Source organism: Palaemon carinicauda, chromosome 6, assembly GCF_036898095.1.
Source record: "Palaemon carinicauda isolate YSFRI2023 chromosome 6, ASM3689809v2, whole genome shotgun sequence".
NCBI classification, from domain to species: Eukaryota; Metazoa; Arthropoda; class Malacostraca; order Decapoda; family Palaemonidae; genus Palaemon; species Palaemon carinicauda.
In genome coordinates, this window is record NC_090730.1 from 86506957 (window position 1) to 86529479 (window position 22523).

The window sequence follows — 22523 nt, forward strand, 5'->3', positions numbered from 1 at the left end:
AATTCAGTCCTTGGGCCTTCAGCATAATCTCCAAGGGCCTGGGGTGGAGTTGGATAGAAGGGCCTCCTCCACCGAACAGATTCCATCAACCCTCGACACCGGACCTACTTTTGTTTACCCAAGATCTTCTTCGCAAGAACGCGATCAAGGAAACGAAATATCTGAAGTTTCAAGGTCGCTTATTCAGCGTTCCGAAGAAAGACTCCGACAGCCGAAGGGTCATCCTCGATCTGTCTCGACTAAACTTGTCCATTCAATGCGACAGGTTTCACATGCTTACCGTCTCGCAGGTGCGAACCTTGCTTCCCCGTGGGGCCGTCACCACCTCCATCGATCTTACCGATGCTTACTATCACGTTCCAATAGCGAGACACTTTCGCCCATTCCTAGGATTCAGACTGGACGACAAGGCTTACACGTTCAAAGTGATGCCTTTCGGTCATTCAGGAACTCCGATCCCACGGAATCCAAGTCGTCGCATACCTGGACGATTGGCTAATCTGGTCAGACAACGTCGAGGATTGTCTCAAGGCAACAAACAAGGTGATCCAATATCTTCAGTTTCTGGGATTCCAGATAAACTTCGGAAAGTCTCGTCTGACACCAAAGACCAAATTTCAGTGGCTGGGATTACGGTGGGACCTACGTTCTCACACTCTATGTCTCCCCAGGTCCAAGAGGATAGAGATTGCGAAAAATACCAAACGCTTTCTCGGGGAAAAGGTAACTTCCAGAAGGAACCAGGAGAGGATTCTAGGGTCCCTACAATTCGCTTCAGTGACAGACCTCCTTCTGAAAGCGAAATTGAAAGACATCAACCGAGTTTGGCGCTCCAGAGCGAACACCAAACGTCGGGACAAGAAGACACGCCTTCCTCCCATTCTTCGGAAGAGGCTTCTCCCATGGACAACCGCCAAGAGCCTATCAAAATCGGTTCCGTTGCAGTACCCCCCTCCAAGGATAGTCATCCACACGGATGCCTCCCTATCAGGTTGGGGAGGCTACTCCCAACACAGGAAAGTTCAGGGCCTTTGGTCTACAATGTTCCAGCAATTTCACATAAACGTCCTGGAGGCCATGGCTGTCTTACTAACCTTGAAACGTCTTTCCCCGGCCAAGAAACAACATCTGAGGATAGTCCTCGACAACGAAGTCATAGTCCGTTGTCTAAACAGAGGGGGCTCCAAGTCAGGTCCCATCAATCACGTGATGGTGGCAATCTTCTCCCTGGCGGCCTCAAGCCAATGGCACCTATCCGCCGTTCATCTGGCTGGAGTTCGGAACGTTGTGGCAGACGCACTCTCCAGGACGGTACCGTTGGAGTCAGAATGGTCACTAGATCGCAAATCCTTTCAATGGATCCTCTTCCAAGTGCCGGATCTCCAGGTAGACCTCTTCGCGACGGAATCCAACCACAAGCTGAAATGTTATGTGGCCCCCAACCTGGACCCTCGGGCTTACGCCACGGATGCCATGTCTCTCGACTGGAACGCCTGGGAAAGGATTTACCTTTTCCCACCGGTGAACCTACTGATGAAAGTGCTGGACAAACTTCGAACCTTCAAAGGTCAAGTAGCCCTGGTGGCCCCCAATTGGCCCAAGAGCAATTGGTTTCCTCTTTTACTGGAGCTGAATCTCCACCCTCACCAGATTCCCAACCCGACTTTGACCCAGATAGTACAAACGTGCACTGTGTTCGCTTCCTCAAACATTCAGACCACCCTAACTTTATGGACTTCATGAAGTTTGCGGCACACAAAGGGGCTAACATAGACCCCCAGAATACTTTATTTTTAGAATCTGACAAGAGAGACTCCACTCTTCGTCAATATGACTCAGCGGTCAAAAAACTAGCTAAGTTTTTGAAAGATTCTAGTACTGACTTTATGACACTAAACCTAACGGTAACCTTTTTCAGAACCTTGTTTGAGTCGGGCTTAGCAGCCAACACTATTACTACCATCAAGTCTGCCTTGAAGAAGATTTTTCTAATCGGCTTTAATATAGATCTAACAGATTCATTGCTAGCTTCGATCCCAAGAGCCTGTGCCAGACTGAGACCATCTTCTCGTCCTAGCCCGATTTCCTGGTTTCTCAATGATGTTCTTAAACTAGCGTCAGAAACCGTCAACGATTCATGTGAGTATATCCCTCTACTCAGGAAAACTCTCTTTCTCGTGAGTTTGGCATCTGGCGCCAGGATTTCGGAATTAGCTGCCTTATCAAGGGATCCAGGCCACATAGAGTTCCTTCCGTCAGGAGAGGTCCTCCTCTCCCCAGACAAGGTCTTCTTGGCCAAAAATGAAGACCCTCAGAATAGATGGTCCTCCTGGAAAATCATCCCTCTCCTTCAGGATCCTTCCCTATGCCCGGTTACCACTCTAAAGTCCTTTCTATCAAGGACTTCCTATAAGACCTCGGGACCCTTGTTCATCAGGGAGCGGGGAGGGACTATAACTTTGAAAGGGATCAGACAACAGATCTTGTATTTTATTAAACAGGCCAATCCAGAGTCTTTTCCTCACGTCCACGACATTCGGGCGGTAGCGACCTCAATAAATTTTTTCCATCATATGAACTTTACAGATATCTCTAAATATACCGGATGGAAATCCCCCTCAGTGTTCAAGCGGCACTATCTTAAACAATTAGAGGCCCTTCAACTCGCTACCGTAGCTGCAGGGAGCGTGGTATCCCCCGGACAAATTCCTTCTAACTAATCCCTGAATCCTATATCTTCCACCTTCTTCCTCTTACCTGCCTCACTTACAGTTCCTACCTGAGTTCGGTTTGTTGTATCACACCCATGGGTGTTCCTAGTTCGTAACATTGCCATTTTATTATTGTTCAATTTATTCTTCCATACGAACTGTATTTCTTTAGTGTTCAAGTGTATGTGGTTTGTTCCAGTGTTTGACCTTAATTGGTTTTGTTTTAAGTTAATGTTCTTTTGTCTTCCCTTCCTGGGATATTATACCTTATCATGCTGATGTTATTAAAGACGTCCGTCTTCTACGTTAACTTTTGATTAAACCACTGTTTGTTATGTTGATTTTTATTCGTTCCCATATAGTTAATAAAGTTTGGGTTCGTTTTCTCTGGTACTATTTCACTGCGCGGCACAGGGATTGAGCCCAGAAAAGGGATTTTGACGAAGGAAAAATCTATTTCTGGGCGAGAGACCTGTGCCGCCCAGTGAACCCACCCTATTTGCTCCCCCCCTGTTCAGACCCCAAACTTAAGGGTGCTGTAAGGAGTGATGGGCAAGCGTGGGTTGAGTTAGTAGTACTGGTCTGCGAGGCAGGGGAGGTTGAACGGCACCTCACTATTGGGGGATTTCGAAGAGGAGAAATCTAAATGGTACGAGACCTCTGGTATTTCGCCCCAGTCTATACCGACACCATTAGGTGAGCGAGCTAGTTCAACCTAGCATTCCTTTACATTTTTTCTCTGGTAATATTAGCAGTTATATTCCTTTGAAATGGTGCATAAGGAGCATTTCACTGGGCGGCACAGGTCTCTCGCCCAGAAATAGATTTTTCCTTCGTCAAAATCCCTTATATATATATATATATATATATATATATATATGTATATATGTATATATATATATATATATATATATATATATATATATATATATATATATATATATATATATATATATATATATATATATATATATATAGTGATACCTCTGGATATGAAAGTTTCTGCTTACGAAAAATTCAGGATGCGAAAAGTGATTCGAAGATTTTTATGCCCCAGGATACGAATAAAATTTCAGGATACGAAAACCTTACGAGATCCCAACTCTTCGCCGAGAGTAATTTTAAAAAGCACGCGCCGCCAGACTTTGAACTTGGGTAGACTCACTTACAGCCTCCCGCTCACCCATTGGTTTTCTCCCTACTCAGACGCTAGCTGACGCCATAAGATCCTGCTTTCCTATTGGTTGGCAACTATCCCAGCTTGCCTATGCACGGGCGTTCATCTCTCTCTCTCTCTTTTCGTTCCGACCGCGGCATCGTTAACAGACATTGTGTTGTGTGCTTTCGCTTGTTTGACTTAGTGTTAATATACAGTACATTCGTACGCCACGTGTTATCGTTAATAAACATTCGTTACTGTGCACTGTACTGTATTAGTGTTTACTATACAAAGACTGTATATAACGTACGTAGTGTATTATATTACGTATTACTGTAGCCATGGGTCCCAAGAATGTTACCGAAGGAAAGAAGAAGAAGACGATGCTCTCGATGGAGACGAAACATGAAATCGTTAAAAAGTACAATTTGCCAGAAGGCCTCCGCCATTTTCGGTGATATCGTGCGTGCTCAGGCCGAAGAAGGGGCAGGAGAAGGAACATCCCAGCAGGAACCCCCAGAGTTCAAGGCTTCTCGTGGGTGGTTCGAGAAGTTCAAGAAAAGGACTGGCATCCATTCAGTGGTACGGCATGGGGAGGCAGCCAGCTCGGACACGAAGGCCGCCGAAGCCTTTGTTAAAACGTTCGAAGAGTTGACTCTGCAGGAAGGCTACAGTTCGCAGCAAGTTTTCAATTGCGACGAAACTGGGCTTTTCTGGAAGAAAATGCCTCGTCGGACGTTTATCACGGCGGAGGAGAAGAGGCTACCCGGACATAAGCCTATGAAGGACAGGCTTACCCTTGCTTTTTGTGCAAATGCCAGTGGGGACTGCAAGATAAAGCCCCTGCTGGTGTACCATTCAGAAAATCCCCGAGCCTTCAAAGCCCACAAGTCATCAAGGAGAACCTTCCCGTGATGTGGAAGGCGAATGCAAAAGCCTGGGTAACGAGGCAACTGTTCATTGATTGGGTGAATGTCTGCTTTGGTCCGACTGTCCGAAAATATTTGGAAGAAAAGCGCCTCCCTATGAAATGTCTGCTGGTGTTGGACAATGCTCCAGTTTACCCTCCTGGCCTCGAGGAATATCTTCTGGCCGAGTATTCCTTCATAAAGGTCCTATATCTACCGCCTAACACCACCCCTCTCCTCCAGCCCATGGACCAGCAAGTTATTTCAAATTTTAAAGATTGTACACGAAGCATCTCTTCAAGAGATGTTTCCAAGTCACAGAGAGTACAAACCTCACTCTGCGTGAATTTTGGAAAGATCACTTTAACATCCTGATATGCCTCAAACTCATCGATCTCGCTTGGCAGGTAGTTTCGAGGTGTACCCTGAACTCGTCTTGGAGGAAGCAGTGGCCTGATGCTGTCTCTGCACGAGACTTTGAGGGGTTCGGGAAGCCTGGAGGCGAAGCCGAGATCGTTGATGATCCTGAACCAATTCAGCAGTCTGAGGTGGCTGACATCGTACATCTTGGTACGTCCATGGGGCTGGAAGTTAGCGCGGAGGATATAGATGAACTTATCGAGGAGCACCACGAGGAGTTGACGACGGACGACCTGAAGGAGTTGGAGACGATGCAAGTGAGTGATGTTCAAGAGCAGTTCTCTAGCGGTGATGAGGAGGATGTTGCACCTTTGAAAACGGCAGACATCAAGGAAATTCTTGCATGTTTCCATAAAATGGCAGACTACGTCGAAAAGGAACATCCAGAAAAAGTTTATACCAACCGTGCGCTTCAATACTGCAATGACGTTTGCCTAACGCATTTTAGAAATGTGTTGAAAAGTAGGCAGAAACAAGCTTCAATGGATAGTTTCTTATTAAAGAGGCCAGCGGTATTAGTAGGCCAAGACGAAGGTGAAAGTGAAGAAAAGAAACAGAAAAGAGGAAGGGATGAAGAATTAGAAGGTGAAAGTAAAGAAAAGAAACAGAAAAAAGAAAGTGATGAAGTAGAAGGTGAAAGTAAAGAAAAGAAACAGAAAAAAGAAAGTGATGAAGAAGTAGAAGGTAAAAGTAAAGAAAAGAAACAGAAAAAAGAAAGTGATGAAGAAGTAGAAGGTGAAAGTAAAGAAAAGAAACAGAAAAAAGAAAGTGATGAAGAAGTAGAAGAGATTTAGAAAATATGAAAAACGTAAAGTTTTAAAAAAGCAAAAAAAAAAAATTCAATTTTAAGTTTTATGTTACCGTTAAGTGTTAAAGTAATTTTTTCTTTCATTTTATAGTTTTCCATACGTAATGTTAAGTGTTAATTATTTCTGCCATTTTTTTATTTCGTAAAGTTTAAGTGTTAATGTGTTAAGTGTGTAAATTACTGTACGTAGTCTGTCACTTGTTACGTTTTCTACCTTATGACATCCTCCTCTGCCGCGACTTCGCTATCGGACATCGTCTCAATCAAAAGGTAAGTTTCAACTTTTTTGTTACACTAATTAACTGTAACCTTTTTTTCAGAGTACAGGTATCAATCCTTAATTTAGGTGTACGTACAGGTAACAATACACCTTCACTGACCTAAATGCTTTACGTACATACAGTACCGTAACTTTTATATAGTAGTAAAGAAAACGGACCGTTTTCTTTGGGCTTGGGGGGGGATAACTTGGCTATAACTACATTATTGAATAATCTCATAGTGGTTTCTGGAATGGATTAGGCTGTTTTTAACGGTTGGGTTAATTACTGTATTGAATGATAGAAATGGCTGCATTGCATGTTTATTACTACAGTTTAGCGTGTTTATGAAAGAAAAGGTGACTTTTTGTAAGGCTTGAACGGATTACCCTTAATTTAGGTGTATGTACAGGTAACAATACACCTTCACTGATCTAAATGCTTTACGTACATACAGTACCGTAACTTTTATACAGTAGTAAAGAAAACAGACCGTTTTCTTTGGGCTTGGGGGGGATAACTTGGCTATAACTACATTATTGAATAATCTCATAGTGGTTTCTGGAATGGATTAGGCTGTTTCTAACGGTTGGGTTAATTACTGTATTGAAAGATAGAAATGGCTGCATTGCATGTTTATTACTACAGTTTAGCGTGTTTATGAAAGAAAAGGTGACTATCTGTAAGGCTTGGAACGGATTAGGCTATTTACATGTAAAACGCGACTCAGGATACGAAAATATCAGGATACGAAACCGCATCCTGAATGGATTAATTTCGTATCCTGAGGCATCACTGTATATATATATATATATATATATATATATACTGTATATATATATATATATATATATATATATATATATAGAGAGAGAGAGAGAGAGAGAGAGAGAGAGAGAGAGATTCTCTTACCTTACCTTATTGCCTTATTCTATGTTTGGGTTCCCCCAGGTCCCTCAGTGTGAGGCACCTCGTATATCCACCAGAGAGTTGCTTATGCATCTTCCGGTGTATTTTGCATCTTCCAGTCTTGGATGGTCTGGGATGCATCTTAGGTGTTTATCGAGCTTATTCTTAAACACATCTACGCCTACTCCTGATATGTTTCTTAGATGAGCTGGCAGTGCATTAAATAGTCGCTGCATTATCGATGCTGGTGCGTAGTGGATTAATGTCCTGTGTGCCTTCCTTAGTTTTCCTGGTATAGTTTTGGGCATATACTACGTGTTTATGATGGATTTAATACTGTACTGACATCATACCAGGGTGTGATAGAGGCTATTGTAAAGGGTTTATGCCAATGTTCAGGTGCTTATGTGCCTGATTAGAGAGATTCCCTTCTTAATTCATTTTCAAATAAGGTTAATATCATTAATCATTATAAGACTGTCTAGTGGCTGTTCTGTAAGTCGAGTTGGTTTGCATATATAAATTGTAACATTTCATTGAGATTTAGAAATGAAACATCAGCAAGTTTTGCAAATTTATATAACATTACAAATAGTATCTTTGATTCACATGGGTACCATAAGTTCTTAGAATCAAACTTATTAGGGCAAAATGTTCAGTTAGATATCTACAATATAGTGCAATGATATTGAATTGTTGCGCACATAAAGTAATATTTACAGTAATCTTTATCATATGTAGCATTTTTTTATAATTCTTTTCTGTTTGCAGTTTCAACCAGCTGTGCTTACCAGATTATGACAGTTATGAGCAGTTTGAAAAGGCATTGTTATTAGCAATCAAGGAAGGTTCTGAAGGATTTGGAATGGTGTGAGTACATGAAAACAAGTATTGTGATTCATTTTAATTTTTTACCTATTGCATTTTATGGTACTTTAGGTAATGTATGAAATTCAGTCTTGTCACTGGCATTTGAAAATTGTTAAGAATTCATGTTAAAAATCAGAAAAGACACTAGATTCTGATGACTTGCTTACTGGTTATAAGTAGCCAGTATCCGTCCTGAAGGTCTTTGTTGTTACTCTTATGGTTATGGTAATTGCATAACCTTTTTTTAATATTTTTTATTTAAAAATTGTATGTATCATTTGATAAAAAAAATAACCAGAAAGTAAAATTATTCATTTATATATATATAATATAATATATATATATATGTATATATATATATATATATATATATATATATATATATATATATATATATATATATAACCTATATAAAATCTATCATGATTACAATTCAATCAAGAAATGTGACTTACATATTGAAGGCAAGGTAGTCAGTCTTTTCTGATTTTCATAGTTTGAGAAAATACACAGTAGTAAATATTATTACCATGATCTCAGCACCGCATACTACTACAGCCAGAAGAAGTAAGAGAAGCTTCAAGATAATTTGTATGTCATAGAGAATGAACATTATTCAGACATTACTTCTTTCATTTATACACATGAATTTTCATAGCCATTCTGTAAGCTTACCGACAGCCTATCATAGCTTATTTTCTAATGATTTAGTGGTGGAAGATAAATTACATATCCAAACACGTCAATTTATAATAAAGTACTGTTATCAAAAGTGTTGTAGTGTAGTGCAAATTGTTATTTACATAGTTTTCTGTTTGTGTTATTCACGTTAAGTGATTCATGTACTTAAGTTACGAAACATTTAATACCTGCTTCAGAAAACTTGAAAAAAGTTTTTACTTGTTAATGTTTTTATGAAATGCTTTAGACTACTTTTAGCATTTGAAATGAACTGAAGTTCAAACATTTATATCCCACATTTTTAATAGAAAAAACCGAACTAAATAAGAGCGTGAAAGAGTTAACATAAGATCATATTTCAAGGATTCATGAATGAAATATTGGAAAATATTCTTGTTCAGTTTATATAATACCTATTTTTTTATTTCTTAATATCTGTCAGATATGTGAGCTGGATTTTTATAGGTATAGTAGACAAAGTTAAAAGTTCTGATAAATTAGGTTAATCCTGAAAGTATAACTAAAGTTAGCATTGTATTTAACAATCTTATTAGCTGTTATGATCTGAACATAGACAGATTCTAAGTATTGTACTGTAATCTAAATTACTGTGAGAATGAGAAACATAGCAGGATATATTTGTAAGTGTTCATAGAACTGAGGAAATGATTTACCTTAATGAAGCAAGCCAAATGTTTACCAGTGGCTTGTACACAATAAGCTACCAACAACTAAGTGACTTTTAAATATTTCTGGAATAGAGCAACACCATTTAAGATTATTTTTCCATTAATAAAGGCCATATACAGGTTCACACACACACACACATATATATATATATATATATATATATATATATATTATATATATATATATATATATATACTATATATATATATGTGTGTGTGTGTGTGTGTGTGTGTGTGAATTTTCTTATTGATAAAAATCTTAAAGGTAACATAGAAGAATTTAAAACTATTGATAGAAGTGATATATTTGGAGATATCCATGAAAAAACATAGGACTAAATTTACATTTGTTTTTGGGTGATTTCAACGCTGAAGTAAGACAAAAGAAGAGAGGAGAATCAGCAGTATGTAAATTTGGAGTGGGCACAAGGAATGACCGAGGTGACATGCTTGTAGAATTTGCTGAAGGGAAACATCTTAAAAAAATCGTGAACAGTTTTTTTTTTTTTTTATAGAAAGTAAGATAGAAATTGTACATCAAGAAAGGAAAAGTGAAATAGGTTTTATTCTCAGTGAAAAAGTTGATTTAATTAAAGATGTAGCAGTGTTAAACAAGTTAAAGTCAAGCACCCATAGAATTATCATTACTTGCTAAGCTACAACCCTAGTTGGAAAAGCAGAATGCTATAAGCCCAGGGGCTCCAACAGGGAAAGGAAACTAGGAAAAATAAAATATCTTGAAAAGAGTAACATCAAAATAAATATCTCCTATATAAAGTATAGAAAACTTTAACAAAACAAGAATGGTGAGAAGCAAAGTTTGTTTAGATCTAAATGAAAGAAAGAGAAAATTAATTTTAAGAAAGAAAATAAACACTCCTGTAACAAGAGAAAGATCTGATGGGTTTAGTTTAGCAATACAAAATAGGTACTCCTAGCTAAATGATGAAATGGGAGCAAGTAAATAAGAAATGAACATTAATTCAACAACATTTCTATTTGAATCAGCACAAGAGATAGGTGGAAAAGTTCCTAAACACGATCAAGGAAATCTATCAGAAAAGACCAAAAGCCTAATAAAGAAAAGATTGTAAGTGAGGGTAAAATCCAAGAGGTGAAATAGAAGGAGAAGAACTATCCAAAACAATAAACAAACTAAAAACCCACGGCATTCATGAACACAGTCAGACATAAATTGAGGAAACACTAAAGAAAGGAAAAATCATCAAATTGATGAAAAGAACACTTGGAACAAGGCACAAAAAGATATTTGCTTTAAAGGATGAAAATGGAAATATAAACAATAGAGATGGAGTGATAACATTTGCAGAGGATTTCTATACAATAGTGATATAAGAAGAACTTTGCAATCAGAAATAATGAAAGACCTGAGCCGGTGCCAAACGTAAGAGTAGGAGAAGTAAAGAAAGTATTAAAAGGCATGAAATGAGGCAAAATAGCAGGAGAAGATGACCTAACAATTGCTTTAATAATAGATGAAGGAGATTTCATAATAGTAAAACTTGCTGAATGCTCTATACCTTCAGCTCGGAAAAACGTTATCCTACTAATTCACAAAAAAGAAAAAAAAACACACATAAAAGACCTGAAATATTACTGCCCAATAAGTTTACTCTCAGTATTATATAAAATATTTACAAAGATCATATTAGGCCAAATAGAAAGACAGCTAGACTTCAATCAACCAAGAAAGCAGTCAGGCTTTAGAAGTTGGTATTCAGCAACTGACCATATCCATGTAATTAACCAGCTAATGGAAAAAAACAACAGATTATGACAAACCACACTGTATGGCATTTATAGACTATGAGAAGCTTTTGATTCTGTCAAAACTTCAGCAGTAATGGAAGGCCTTCAAAGACAAGGAAGGGATGAATCATATCTTAGAACACTTAAAGATATTTAAACAGGAAATACATCAATCCTAAAACTGCATAAAGATTGAGAAAGGAGTTCGACGTGAGACACTTTCTCTCCTGAATTATTCACAGCATGCTTAGCAGAAATTTAGATTGGGAAAATTTAAAAATGAATATTATTGGGCAATACCTTACAAGTTGAGATTTGCAGATGACATAGTTCTATTTAATGAATCGTGGGAAGAATTGCAAAAGGTAATAGAAAATTTGATTAGAGAAAGCATAAGTATCGAACTGAAAATGAATATGAGTAATACTAAGATAATGTTAAATGAAAATGTAGTGATAAAAAATAAAGATTATAGACGAACCTCTAGAGATTTTTAATGAATATATGTACAAAGGATAGACATCAAGTGTTTTCCCAGGGCATGAGACTGAAATCAAAAGAAGGATAAGCATGTGATGGAGAGCTTTTGGTAAACGAAATGAAATTATGAAATGTAAACTGGTACTTTGTCTAAAAAGAAAATTATTTAATCAGATGGTCCTATCAGTATTAACTTATGCATCAGAATCTTGGAGTCTTACTAAAGCCTTAAAACATAAGCTAGTTAGTTACAACTCAAAAAGCTGTGGAAACAATAATGATGGGAATAACACTAAGAAATGAAAAGAACAACATGGATACAGGAACAAACTAAAGTAGAGGACATTTTAACAACTTGTAAGAAAAAGAAATGGACATGGGCAGGACATGTAATGAGAATGACAGATAATAGATGAACATTAAGAATAACAGAATGTGTCCCTAGAGATTGCAAAAGAAGCAGGGGAAGGAAGAGAAGACGATAATGAATGGACAAACTAAGAAAGTTTGAGGGTGTGGACTGTCATAGAAATACCTAAACAGGTACAAGTTGAAGGACATATCTGAGGCCTTCGTTCTGCAGTGCACTTGTAACGGCTGATGATGATATATATTGATATCAATTTTCATTTCAAATTGATTTTATTTCTTTTATTCTTCTGTAACATGTGGTCAATCTTACGTCAGTTATGTGTGTATATATATTCTCATGTTACAAAATTTTGCTTAGAATCCTGGTATCTTGCATAAAGACTGTAACTAAGGGCTGGTAACTTACACTAAACTTTATCTTGAGATTTGAAAATGAAAACTGACTTACTTTATGTGCCATATATGTTTGCTTTGTGATTGGTATTATTAGTAACACTTAGTAATGTGGTTATGATTTAATTATCAATCAAATATTAGTAAAATAATCTTAAGTAATACGCTAAAATGTCATGTACTTTTAGCAAGGTTCCTTAGTGATTATAATTCATTTGTTGTATGCATAAAGAAAGGAAGATAGTTGATACAAACAAATCACAATGTTGTTGTTGTTATTATTATTATTATTATTATTATTATTATTATTATTTGCTAAACTACAACCCTAGTTGGAAAAGCAGGATGCTATAAGCCCAGGGGCTTCAACAGGGAAAATAGCCCAGTGAGGAAAGTAAACAAGGAAAAATATCATACTGTATTTTAAGAACAGTAACATTAAAATAGATATTTCCTATATAAACTATAAAAACTTCAACAAAACAAGATTTAGAGAAATAAGATAGAATACTGTGCCAGACTGTACCCTCAAGCCAGAGAACCCTAACTCAAGACAGTGGAAGACCATGGTACAGAGGCTATGACACTACCCAAGACTAGAGAACAATGGTTTGATTTTGGAGTGTCCTTCTCCTAGAACTGCTTACCATAGCTAAAGAGTCTCTTCTACCCTTACCAAGACAAAATTAGCCACTAAATAACTACAGTGCAGTAGTTTACCCCTTGGGTGAAGAAGAATTGTTTGGTAATCTGTGTTGTCAGGTGTATGAGGACAGAGGAGAATCTGTAAAGAATATGCCAGACTATTCGGTGTATGTGTAGGCAAAGGAAAAATGAACCGTAACCAGAGAGAAGAATCCATTGTAGTACTGTCTGGCCAGTCAAACGACCCCATAACTCTCTAGCGGTAGTATCTCAACGGGTGGCTGGTGCCTTGGCTAACCTACTACCTACAAGTAAGCAAGTGCACGTAAGAAAATTGAAATAATGTGTTTATGGGAGCATCCTTGAGAGGGAAGCCCATATACAAAGGTTATTGCAACATTCCAGAACAATTGAAAACATTGGCAAAATGATATCTACCTTTATAAGGGAACTTTAATTAGGCACTAAAATGACTGAAGTTACACATAGAGGCCCAGATTCTCTATTACTTAAAGAAAATTTACCGAAAGAATGGAAATGTTATGTGCCCCCAACTACCGACGATTGTATATACAGTAACTTGCAATTATTATAGCACAGCTATTAACATAATTTGATAAAAAAGGAGTAATAACAATGCCATTAATGTGCTGCAATTTAGGAAGATTCATACTTGAAGCTGGTTTTTCAAATTAAAGCTGATCAGTTTTGTAAATCTAATAATAATGTGAAAGGTGTCTACTATACAACATATAGTTGACATTTTTTTCAGTACATTGTACTATGGAACTTGGTGCATATGATACCTTTGAAAATCATTATGCTGGTTATTATAATTGTGATAGTTTATTTCTTAGGTTTTTAGTGAATGGCCACTTTGACAGTGTGCAATAAAATCAAATGGAAAAACAAATCCAAGTATTTCATTTGGTCTCAGTCATTTACTAAAATTTTTAGTAGGGGTGTTCAGGTAACTACATTTATTAATAGCTATACAGTTGTCTTGTAAGAATATGTTAAGCCCAATCTAATATTACTGCAAAGGGGCAATGTATATTTACATTTCTTTGTCATAAATTACACTATAGATGGACATGATGTATTGACTACTTATATCATTGAATTCCGTAAAAACAAATAATACTGTATATACATATTTGGGCTATTTCAGAGAAAACAAAGAAATTGTGATTAAAGATAGTTATTTTATGATCAAACATTTTCACAGTTATTTTATGATCAAACATTTTCACAGTTATTTTATGATCAAACATTTTCACAGTTATTTTATGATCAAACATTTTCATTGTAAAAAGATAGAAAGCTAAATTAGAATAATTTTGTCTTTTACAATTTGAAATACTGCACACTGATTTACAATGTCATGAATTTCTTCTGCAAGTATGTTACAATACTTGCTATTACAAAAATATTTGTTAGAAAACTATAAAAGCTACATCATCACCACGTAATGATAGCTACTAATACCTTTCCATGAATCTTGATTGTTTTGTCCACAGTATTTTTTTCTTCAGCAACAAAAGACAATAAGATTATTTTTTTTTCAAGCATATTAATGCTTAGTATATTTCCTTTTCAAAGAAATGTTTAGTTTTTGAAGCCAATTATATTCCTGCCATGTTAATGTAAATATTAATATAATATTCACTGTAGTATAAGCAATAATATTTGCATTGTCATAATGTACATTTGTCTGCCACAATTTATACCAATTTAAATGAAAGTTCTCTTATTTTAATATACACTACTAATGAGTTTTGTGAATAATATTGAGATCTTATGTTTAATATTTCCTTTGATCTCTCTCTCTCTCTCTCTCTCTCTCTCTCTCTCTCTCTCTCTCTCTCTCTCTCTCTCTCTCAGGAACACAAAATAGTGCATGCTAGATTTTTTAGTATCTGTCCATGCTCTATAAATATTTTATGTTATTTTAACTACAAAACATAAAACTAGCATGGTAGTCATCATTTGGTTTACATTCAATTGTCTTTAGGTATATTTCCCCATCTTGGCTGTGGAAAAATACTTTTCAATATATGTTTGTACAGTTAAGTACTGAAATGGGAATGTAATTTAGGCACTTAAAAATCAAAAGATTTTTGTAGTAGCTTTATAAATGAATGCATTAAGATTATAAATGAATGCATGAACAGTCTAGCAGAAAAATAGAATTGTGTATTCCATCAGATTTCAGACCTATACTATGTAGCTTCCATAAATGGTACTTCAAAGTACTTAGCTTGATATTTCATAGTTATTTCTGAGTATGTTTTATTCTTTATTATTTTGACTGCATATTGAAGTAGTTTAACTAAGCCACCAAGTCTTGACTTTAAGGGTATCATAGGGCTGTGCCAAATGATATGTGTGTAAACAAGAGATACACGCTTGAGAATGATCATTGAAGAAGTTGAACAGTTGATAGGAAAGAGAATTAAGAAAAAACGAACAGTATGGTTATAAATGTTTTAATGCAGTTATGCCTCTGTTAATGACAACTATGGCTGTATTAGCCTATTGGAATTGTTCATGCCTACTGATCATCTGGACTGGGGTTCAAGACCTGCTCAAGCTCGATGTTTTCTTGCTGTCTACAATCTCACCATCCTTGTGAACTAAGGAGGGGGGTTCGGGACCACATAGGTCTACCTGCTAAGTTTTCAGCAGCCATTGCCTGGCCTCCTGGGTCCTAGCTTAGGTGGGGAGTGGGCTTGAGCGCTAATCATATGTGTATATGATCAGTGTCTAGGGCATTGTCACTGTCCCTTACCACTGCCACTCATGAGTGGCCTTTAAACCTCCAAAGGAGGGAAATATTGAAGGTTCTAGGTAGAAGAAATATATCAACATTAGTTGTGTACACAGTCTATCAGTCTATGGTATACAAGAACAGGTGCTTAACACATGAGTAGTGATAGTATTTAAATTTATTTTTAAGAAATAACAGCAAAATAGAAATAATATTGCAGATGATGTTATAGAAGTGGGGAAATAATTTAATTAATAATTGTTTAGATTATCTAAAAAAAAAGATAATGTATGCACACTGATAAAAGGGAGAAAAAATCTAATGCTTTGTGAAATGTCATAAGATGCACGATAAGTGCCAGAATCAGAATTTATACAGGTTGAAGGGATTCTAAATTGCAGTTCCTTGTGCAGTTGAAATGAGAAGACAGATTTGAAGAGAAAACCAAGTAATGCTTAAGATGATCCTGGAACTAAGGATTAAAATTTTTAATACCTCAAGGAATCCAGAGAGAAATTGAAATCTTGCAAGAATGGAGCTCAAGAGAAATAAAAGCTATTCATAAATGAAGCTTAAACATGCTTATTTTAATATGATAACTATAGATAACAGATGGTTTTTCTTAAGAATATATGACAGTAATGAAAAGGATTACATTGTACTATCAGAGAATGGTAGCACAATACAATATATATTGCAGTGAGCTGATTATGAAGGAACTAAAGATTAAGAAAAAAGTAAAAAAAAAAATGCATATGTAATAGTAAATAAAGTATTATAAACTGGACAATGAAAGGCTGAAAGATTACAAAAAGCAGCAGAAGTAACTTCTGGTGTGACATTTGGGAAGGATTTAAAGTATGAAAATAGAGAAATTGTTATTTTTCACATTGGGATGATGGAGGTAAACTTGGAAATCATCTGAATAAAGAAAATTAATTACTTCTTGGAACTTTGCTTGATGTTCATATTGCATCTCTCTTGAAGCATGCTTATGTCGACTTTACCCCAAGAATAGAAAAAATATCTTTTATTATCTTACAATAGAGTTCAGCTTCTAGTGTAGTATTGAGACAATCTAGTGGCTAATGGCAATAAATGTCTTGTGTCTTTCAGTCTCCGCTTTTCTTGCTTTAGAACGTCGACTTAACTCCATCTTAATTCTCTAGATATGTGTTATTTTGGTTATCAATTATTTTAATGGATGCCTTTTTCTGAATTTTTTCATAATTACTGCTTAGATTGTTTAAGGGAATTTTTCCTGCTTGTTCATGACCTGTCTTTTCTGTGTCACATGCTGCGGCCAATATTTTGATTCAGATGATAGTTGTGAAGAATGCAAATCCTTACTATTTCTAAGGGGAAAATATATTTAGATGGTTGCTGACCAAATGAAAAGTTACAAAGGTAAAAGAAACTATCTTTTACTTTAAAGGGTAATCCGGAGAAGACAAAGTAAGTCTAGTTTTGATAGTGAGCTCTTTTCTTCTTTAGTTTCTTTTGGCAATCTCAGAAAGTCTGTGTCTTCAAGCTAAAACATTGAGGAGGCGGCCTTAGGAAAGAACTCCAGTTATTTGAGAAATATAGTCTAACTTCCCCAATTTCAAGCCCAAGCATTGCTCCTCAAGTCTTGCCTAGTGATTGTAGTGCAGCACTCAGTAAGGGTTCTGATGGTGCAAAGTACATAACAGGTAAGATCCTCTCTTATAGCATAAATTTCTATATTTACTTCAGTTCCTTCTGGTGTGCAAACTCACTCTATTCTGAAATCCAGTTTGCTCTATTAACTACTAGAACTCGAGGCAGAATTCCGAGCATATAGACTGGTTCTTAATATCCTTCCACTTACTGAACTTAGCGTTCATAATCACCCTTTTCTGTTTTATGTAGAATGGCATGACATATTGTCTGATTCCCGTGGAACAAATTAACTGGACTGTTTCATTATACTGTATTTTGAAATACTTGAACTCTTGCGTTGCTATTTCCCTCCACTCAATGAAGTAGGCGATCATGATCAACCTCTTGTTAGCTATATTATTGAGTAAATATAATTCCTGTAGAACCAGAAAAATAATTCAAAATAGCTCTTTTAAGGGGGCCAGCCAGCTAATGTCATTTTTTAAGGAGAGGACTTTGACATTCATACCACTTAATAAGGTGACTTATGACATCTCCAAACTGTATGGGATTTTTGCCTCTGACCTTCGGTTTTGCGACGCCAGGGCATTTATCCTAAAAATTAGTGTTTTTCAAATTCTATCTCCCTTGATACTATTAAGACCTGGGATTACTACCCTATATAGACCGGATGCAGACCTACAATAAAAGTTTTTTTTTCTAAAAATGATTTTTATGCTAGATAGGAATTGTTTCATTATGGTAAAAAAAAATAAACCCTATAAATCATGGAAAATATTAAGAAACAAATTATGAAAAAAAAATGGAAAAAGGACTCAAATTACAAATTTAACAAATTTCTGAAAAATCATTCTATAGTCACTTCACAATGAATAGAACTAATTTTTTGGTATAGAGTAAAAGACAAAAAAAAATGCAAACTTTTGAAAAATCTATTCTGTAATCAGCAATAAAACAAATAAGCATGGAAATTTAGATTACAGAGTAATTGTGCATGTATTTCCGATGATGACAAATCTCGTTTGCAAGTACTGAGGGGGGATCTGCTGCCTTGTGGTGAAGGGGTTAAATGATTCTTATTGATTGTTGATTACAGTACTTTAAAAAAAATATAGGGTCAAATCATAAAATTTACCAGTTCTAAAACCTATTTTCTGCATTCTCATTTATGAAAAGCAAAATCTTGTATGATATATAATAATGACATTGGAATTAAAAGATAATGTAAAATACATTATATGGTGAGCAAAAACTCACTTAAATTACCCTCAAATTTGGAGTTGAGTAATGCCTATACTGTATATATTTTTAAGACTATTTTAGTCAGATACATTTATTTCAATTTCCTTGCCTGCATGATAAGTAAAGAAGAGCAATAAGATTTACAAAATGAATGGCATGTTTTATATAATTTATAATTATTTTTAAGGAATACTAATGGTTTGACAGTAAATTTCAGTAAAGGATAGAGGTAAATGTGAATAGAATATAATCACAACATCAGTCACATACAGTACAATAACAAAGTAACTTGAGTAATACTTGAAATTTATTTGAAAAATTCAAAGAAATATCATAATAGCCATATCAAAGCAATTGTGACATTTTGAAATTGGCCAAAAAAATAACTCCTTAAAACCAAAAATAAACTAAGCTTCTGAAAACTTTAAAATAAAAAACTTAATATCATATATGATAGAAATAATTCATTTAATAATGCGTCGTTGTCTCTCTCTCTCTCTCTCTCTCTCTCTCTCTCTCTCTCTCTCTCTCTCTCTCTCTCTCTCTCTCATGTGGAGATTGTCCATAGAGGGTTAAAAGGAGAGGAAGTTACTATGTATAAGGTATGTGGTCACCATCAGGTTAGTGCCTGATAATTCATCATGCATTGTTTTTGGTACCTTCATTGTTTCAAATAAGCCCTAAATCCACTCCTTGAACTTTAGCTGGAAATATATCAAGGAGAAACTAAATCGTTCACTTTGCTCTGTTCAAATAACTATTCATGTGAACATTTTAGAAGTAAAGCATACTGTGAAAAGTCAAAAGTGACATAGGAGGATACAAGGAAATGTTTGTGAACAAAATTGTATGTTTGTAATGACTTAGTCATGAAAGTCTTAGTCATCCATGATATTGAACCCTTCAGGAAATTCCTTAGTCACTACAGTACAAGTATGGAGGTCTTTGAAAATTTACTCATATCTTCTTACCCCTTCTATATTGGTAAAATCTTTTTTTTATCATATGGTTGACTTGGTCTATGTTTTTTTTTCCAAAGTTCTCAGTATGTGCTAAATATGTTGGAATATTAAGAATGCCATCCACTTTCTTCAATTTCCTTTCAGTTTGCCCAACTGCTCAAGCTCAAGGAAGATATGAATGGCATTCTATAAAACAAAATGAGCATCCAGTTGCAGTAGTTCCATTAAACTGGTCACACTCATTTGACCCATGGATATTCAGTGATTAACCCAAATAAGTTTGACAGTTAATCACATTTTATGTGAAAGCCTAAAATAATGTCAACCAACAATGAATGTCAAGCTTTAGAACTACAGTAAGTAATTTTTTTTTAAACTTCTCAAACTCTACAACTTTTTGTTGCATTATAGAATTTTAGAAAAAAAAAAAACATTACATTATATTTAAATTTTAATACCAGAGCAAACCTTTTTGGACCAGCCTTTTGAGAGGCAGAAATCCAAACTTGAAAGGCCAATTTGAAATTTCAAGGTCACAGGTTTGGTACCTCTGGTGGGTGCTGTGTAACCATTGTAAACAGCGATTCCAAAGGATAAAGGTTCAATGTGTTTTATGTGTTGTGTGCAAATTTGGGACTAGTGGCTCTTCTCATCTCTTTGTTAGGGCTGACAAAATGTAATCCATCACAGCACAGTTGGTGCGACCTAGCATGTGGCACTTTGCAGCAATTGACCCGCGACCAGCACAATAAGATTTCCTTTGTGCAGGCATGTCGAACAGCGCCACCCCCATAACGATCACCCCAAGCGTTTTGCCTTCAGATCCAAAAATGCTTGAACACACATTCACACAAATATCTCGGGTCCAACTTTTCTTTTGCTACCCTCTCAAGAAGAAATATCTGGATCTAAAAGCATGCTATCGCATACTTTTATTTTGTCCAATTTTGGATAATGATAATTGTTAATACAATACTGTATTAGTAATTAAAATATTCAATCCTTTTCAATAATTTGCATAAACCCTGAAATCCATAAAGGATTAAATGTTTTTAATATGGCCCTCTCAATTTAGAAATATAGCCTTTTTAGGTGCTCTTACAATATGAAAATAAAGAATTTATACACTTATCATACCTAAATCAGGCGATGGGAAAAGAACAGCCCACTGCAAAGCCATTGCAATGAAATTTACGCATTGGATATCAGGAGTTGACCATGTTTACTAAAAAGAAAAGTCTTATTCTTGCTTTTCTTGAACACAATTTTCTTTAACAATACCATCTTCTTCCCCGTCGCCTTCATTTACAGCAAGCTATATACAGTATATGTTTCTACGCAGGTGACCTAGATAACCTTTTTCTAGGCCTTATAAATTTGTTGTGAACAAATCCTTATGAAAACGCTTTGATACCCATTCTTCGTCTAAATGCACCTCACACATGCACATTGTCGGTCATGCAGACACCACTAATGGGGCCTCAGTTATATTCAGTGCAGTGTGTGAATCTGAGAATAACGGCCGAGAGTGACAGGCAACAGATTTGTGTTCATATATAGTACATATAATTACCTCCAATGACTTTGTTAGTAGGCTCCTTTTAAGCTCTCTCATGTAAAGTGGAAGTTGTTCATGCTTTAATGATATGTCTTACTGTATTTTTCTCTGATATCAGGCATTGAGAAAGAACTTTATATTGTATTTCACATTGACCTTTACATTGGCTGACTGCCTACTCAGTCCCTTTGAACATTTTTTTACTTGAACCCTTTTGTGATTTTCTGTATTATAATCTCACATTGCCTGGAAATTACTGAAAAATACTTCACTCTCCTCCTCATTATATTTTCAAAGCATCCTTATAGGGCATTTGAATTTTCCTCTACAATAACTTTTTTTGTATTTTTTCTTCAAAAATCATGTTTTTTTTTATAATAGTTTTCAGCTACTCTTCTAGTTTACTCATCCACAAGCATCTCACTTTGTCTACACAGGCTTAACCCACATAACGAGCGCACTTCTTAAGGGACTTGTCATGACACTTGCATCCTCAAACACTACTGGATACACTTTTTTTTCATCCAATCAGAAATTGTGCTCAGCACCAGTTTTTCCTAACTTACTGAGACTGAAATATCATGGTTAGGGCTTAAGACATGATCGGGATCATCTTCGCTGTCATTTCCAGTACCATAAAGATGGGTATGTGTAATTAAGTCTTCACTGTGTACTAGAAATTTGGATGTTTTTTGTGGAACTAGACAGTTTGTGATGGTTCCACCATCAAATATCATCAGCAAAATCACTTGATGATACAGTATTATGGCTCTAATAGATACAGTATTTTGGCTTTAATAAAGGTGTGATAATACAAAAATGAATGCAAAATCACTGCAAGAAAATTTTCGGAGCAAGCACTCATTCTTAGAGTGACGCTCTCTTACTGCTTCACATCATGCAAGGGTTATTGTTCGTACACTGATTGTGTGTCCTTGTTTTCAACTGCCAGGACCTAGCAATGTTTCTCCTTAGGTGGGACAGTCGACTCTTCAGCCTACTAAGATTCCAGCATTTTCTCACAGAAGCTAAAGACAATCTGGGGACAAACCTCAGCAGAACTTTATGCAGGTCTTCCCTGCCATTCAACTTTGGTAAAATGAATTTTGTAACCTTAAACACTGTTTTATGCAATGATAAGAGTTTTGGCAGGGGTCACATGATTGACATATCTAGATTCACTGCTTTTTACATAGAGATTGTAGATGTTGAATTGATTTTCATTCATACTCAAGCTGAATAAAAGAAAAAAAAATTAAATTGGCCATCTTTAGA

At 35.9% G+C, this 22523-nt stretch overlaps 1 protein-coding gene across 2 annotated transcripts in view; it reads left to right on the forward strand.

Moving 5' to 3' along the window:
* The window catches only part of LOC137642591 (apoptosis-resistant E3 ubiquitin protein ligase 1), a 723802-nt gene extending 712784 nt beyond the window's left edge, over window positions 1–11018 (forward strand). For both annotated transcript variants that reach the window (XM_068375282.1, XM_068375283.1), the window contains one exon: window positions 7947–11018. In XM_068375282.1, the coding sequence (XP_068231383.1) occupies window positions 7947–8049 (103 nt within the window). In that variant the 3' untranslated portion in view covers window positions 8050–11018. The remainder of the gene's footprint in view (window positions 1–7946) is intronic.
* The last annotated feature ends 11505 nt before the right edge of the window (window positions 11019–22523 follow it).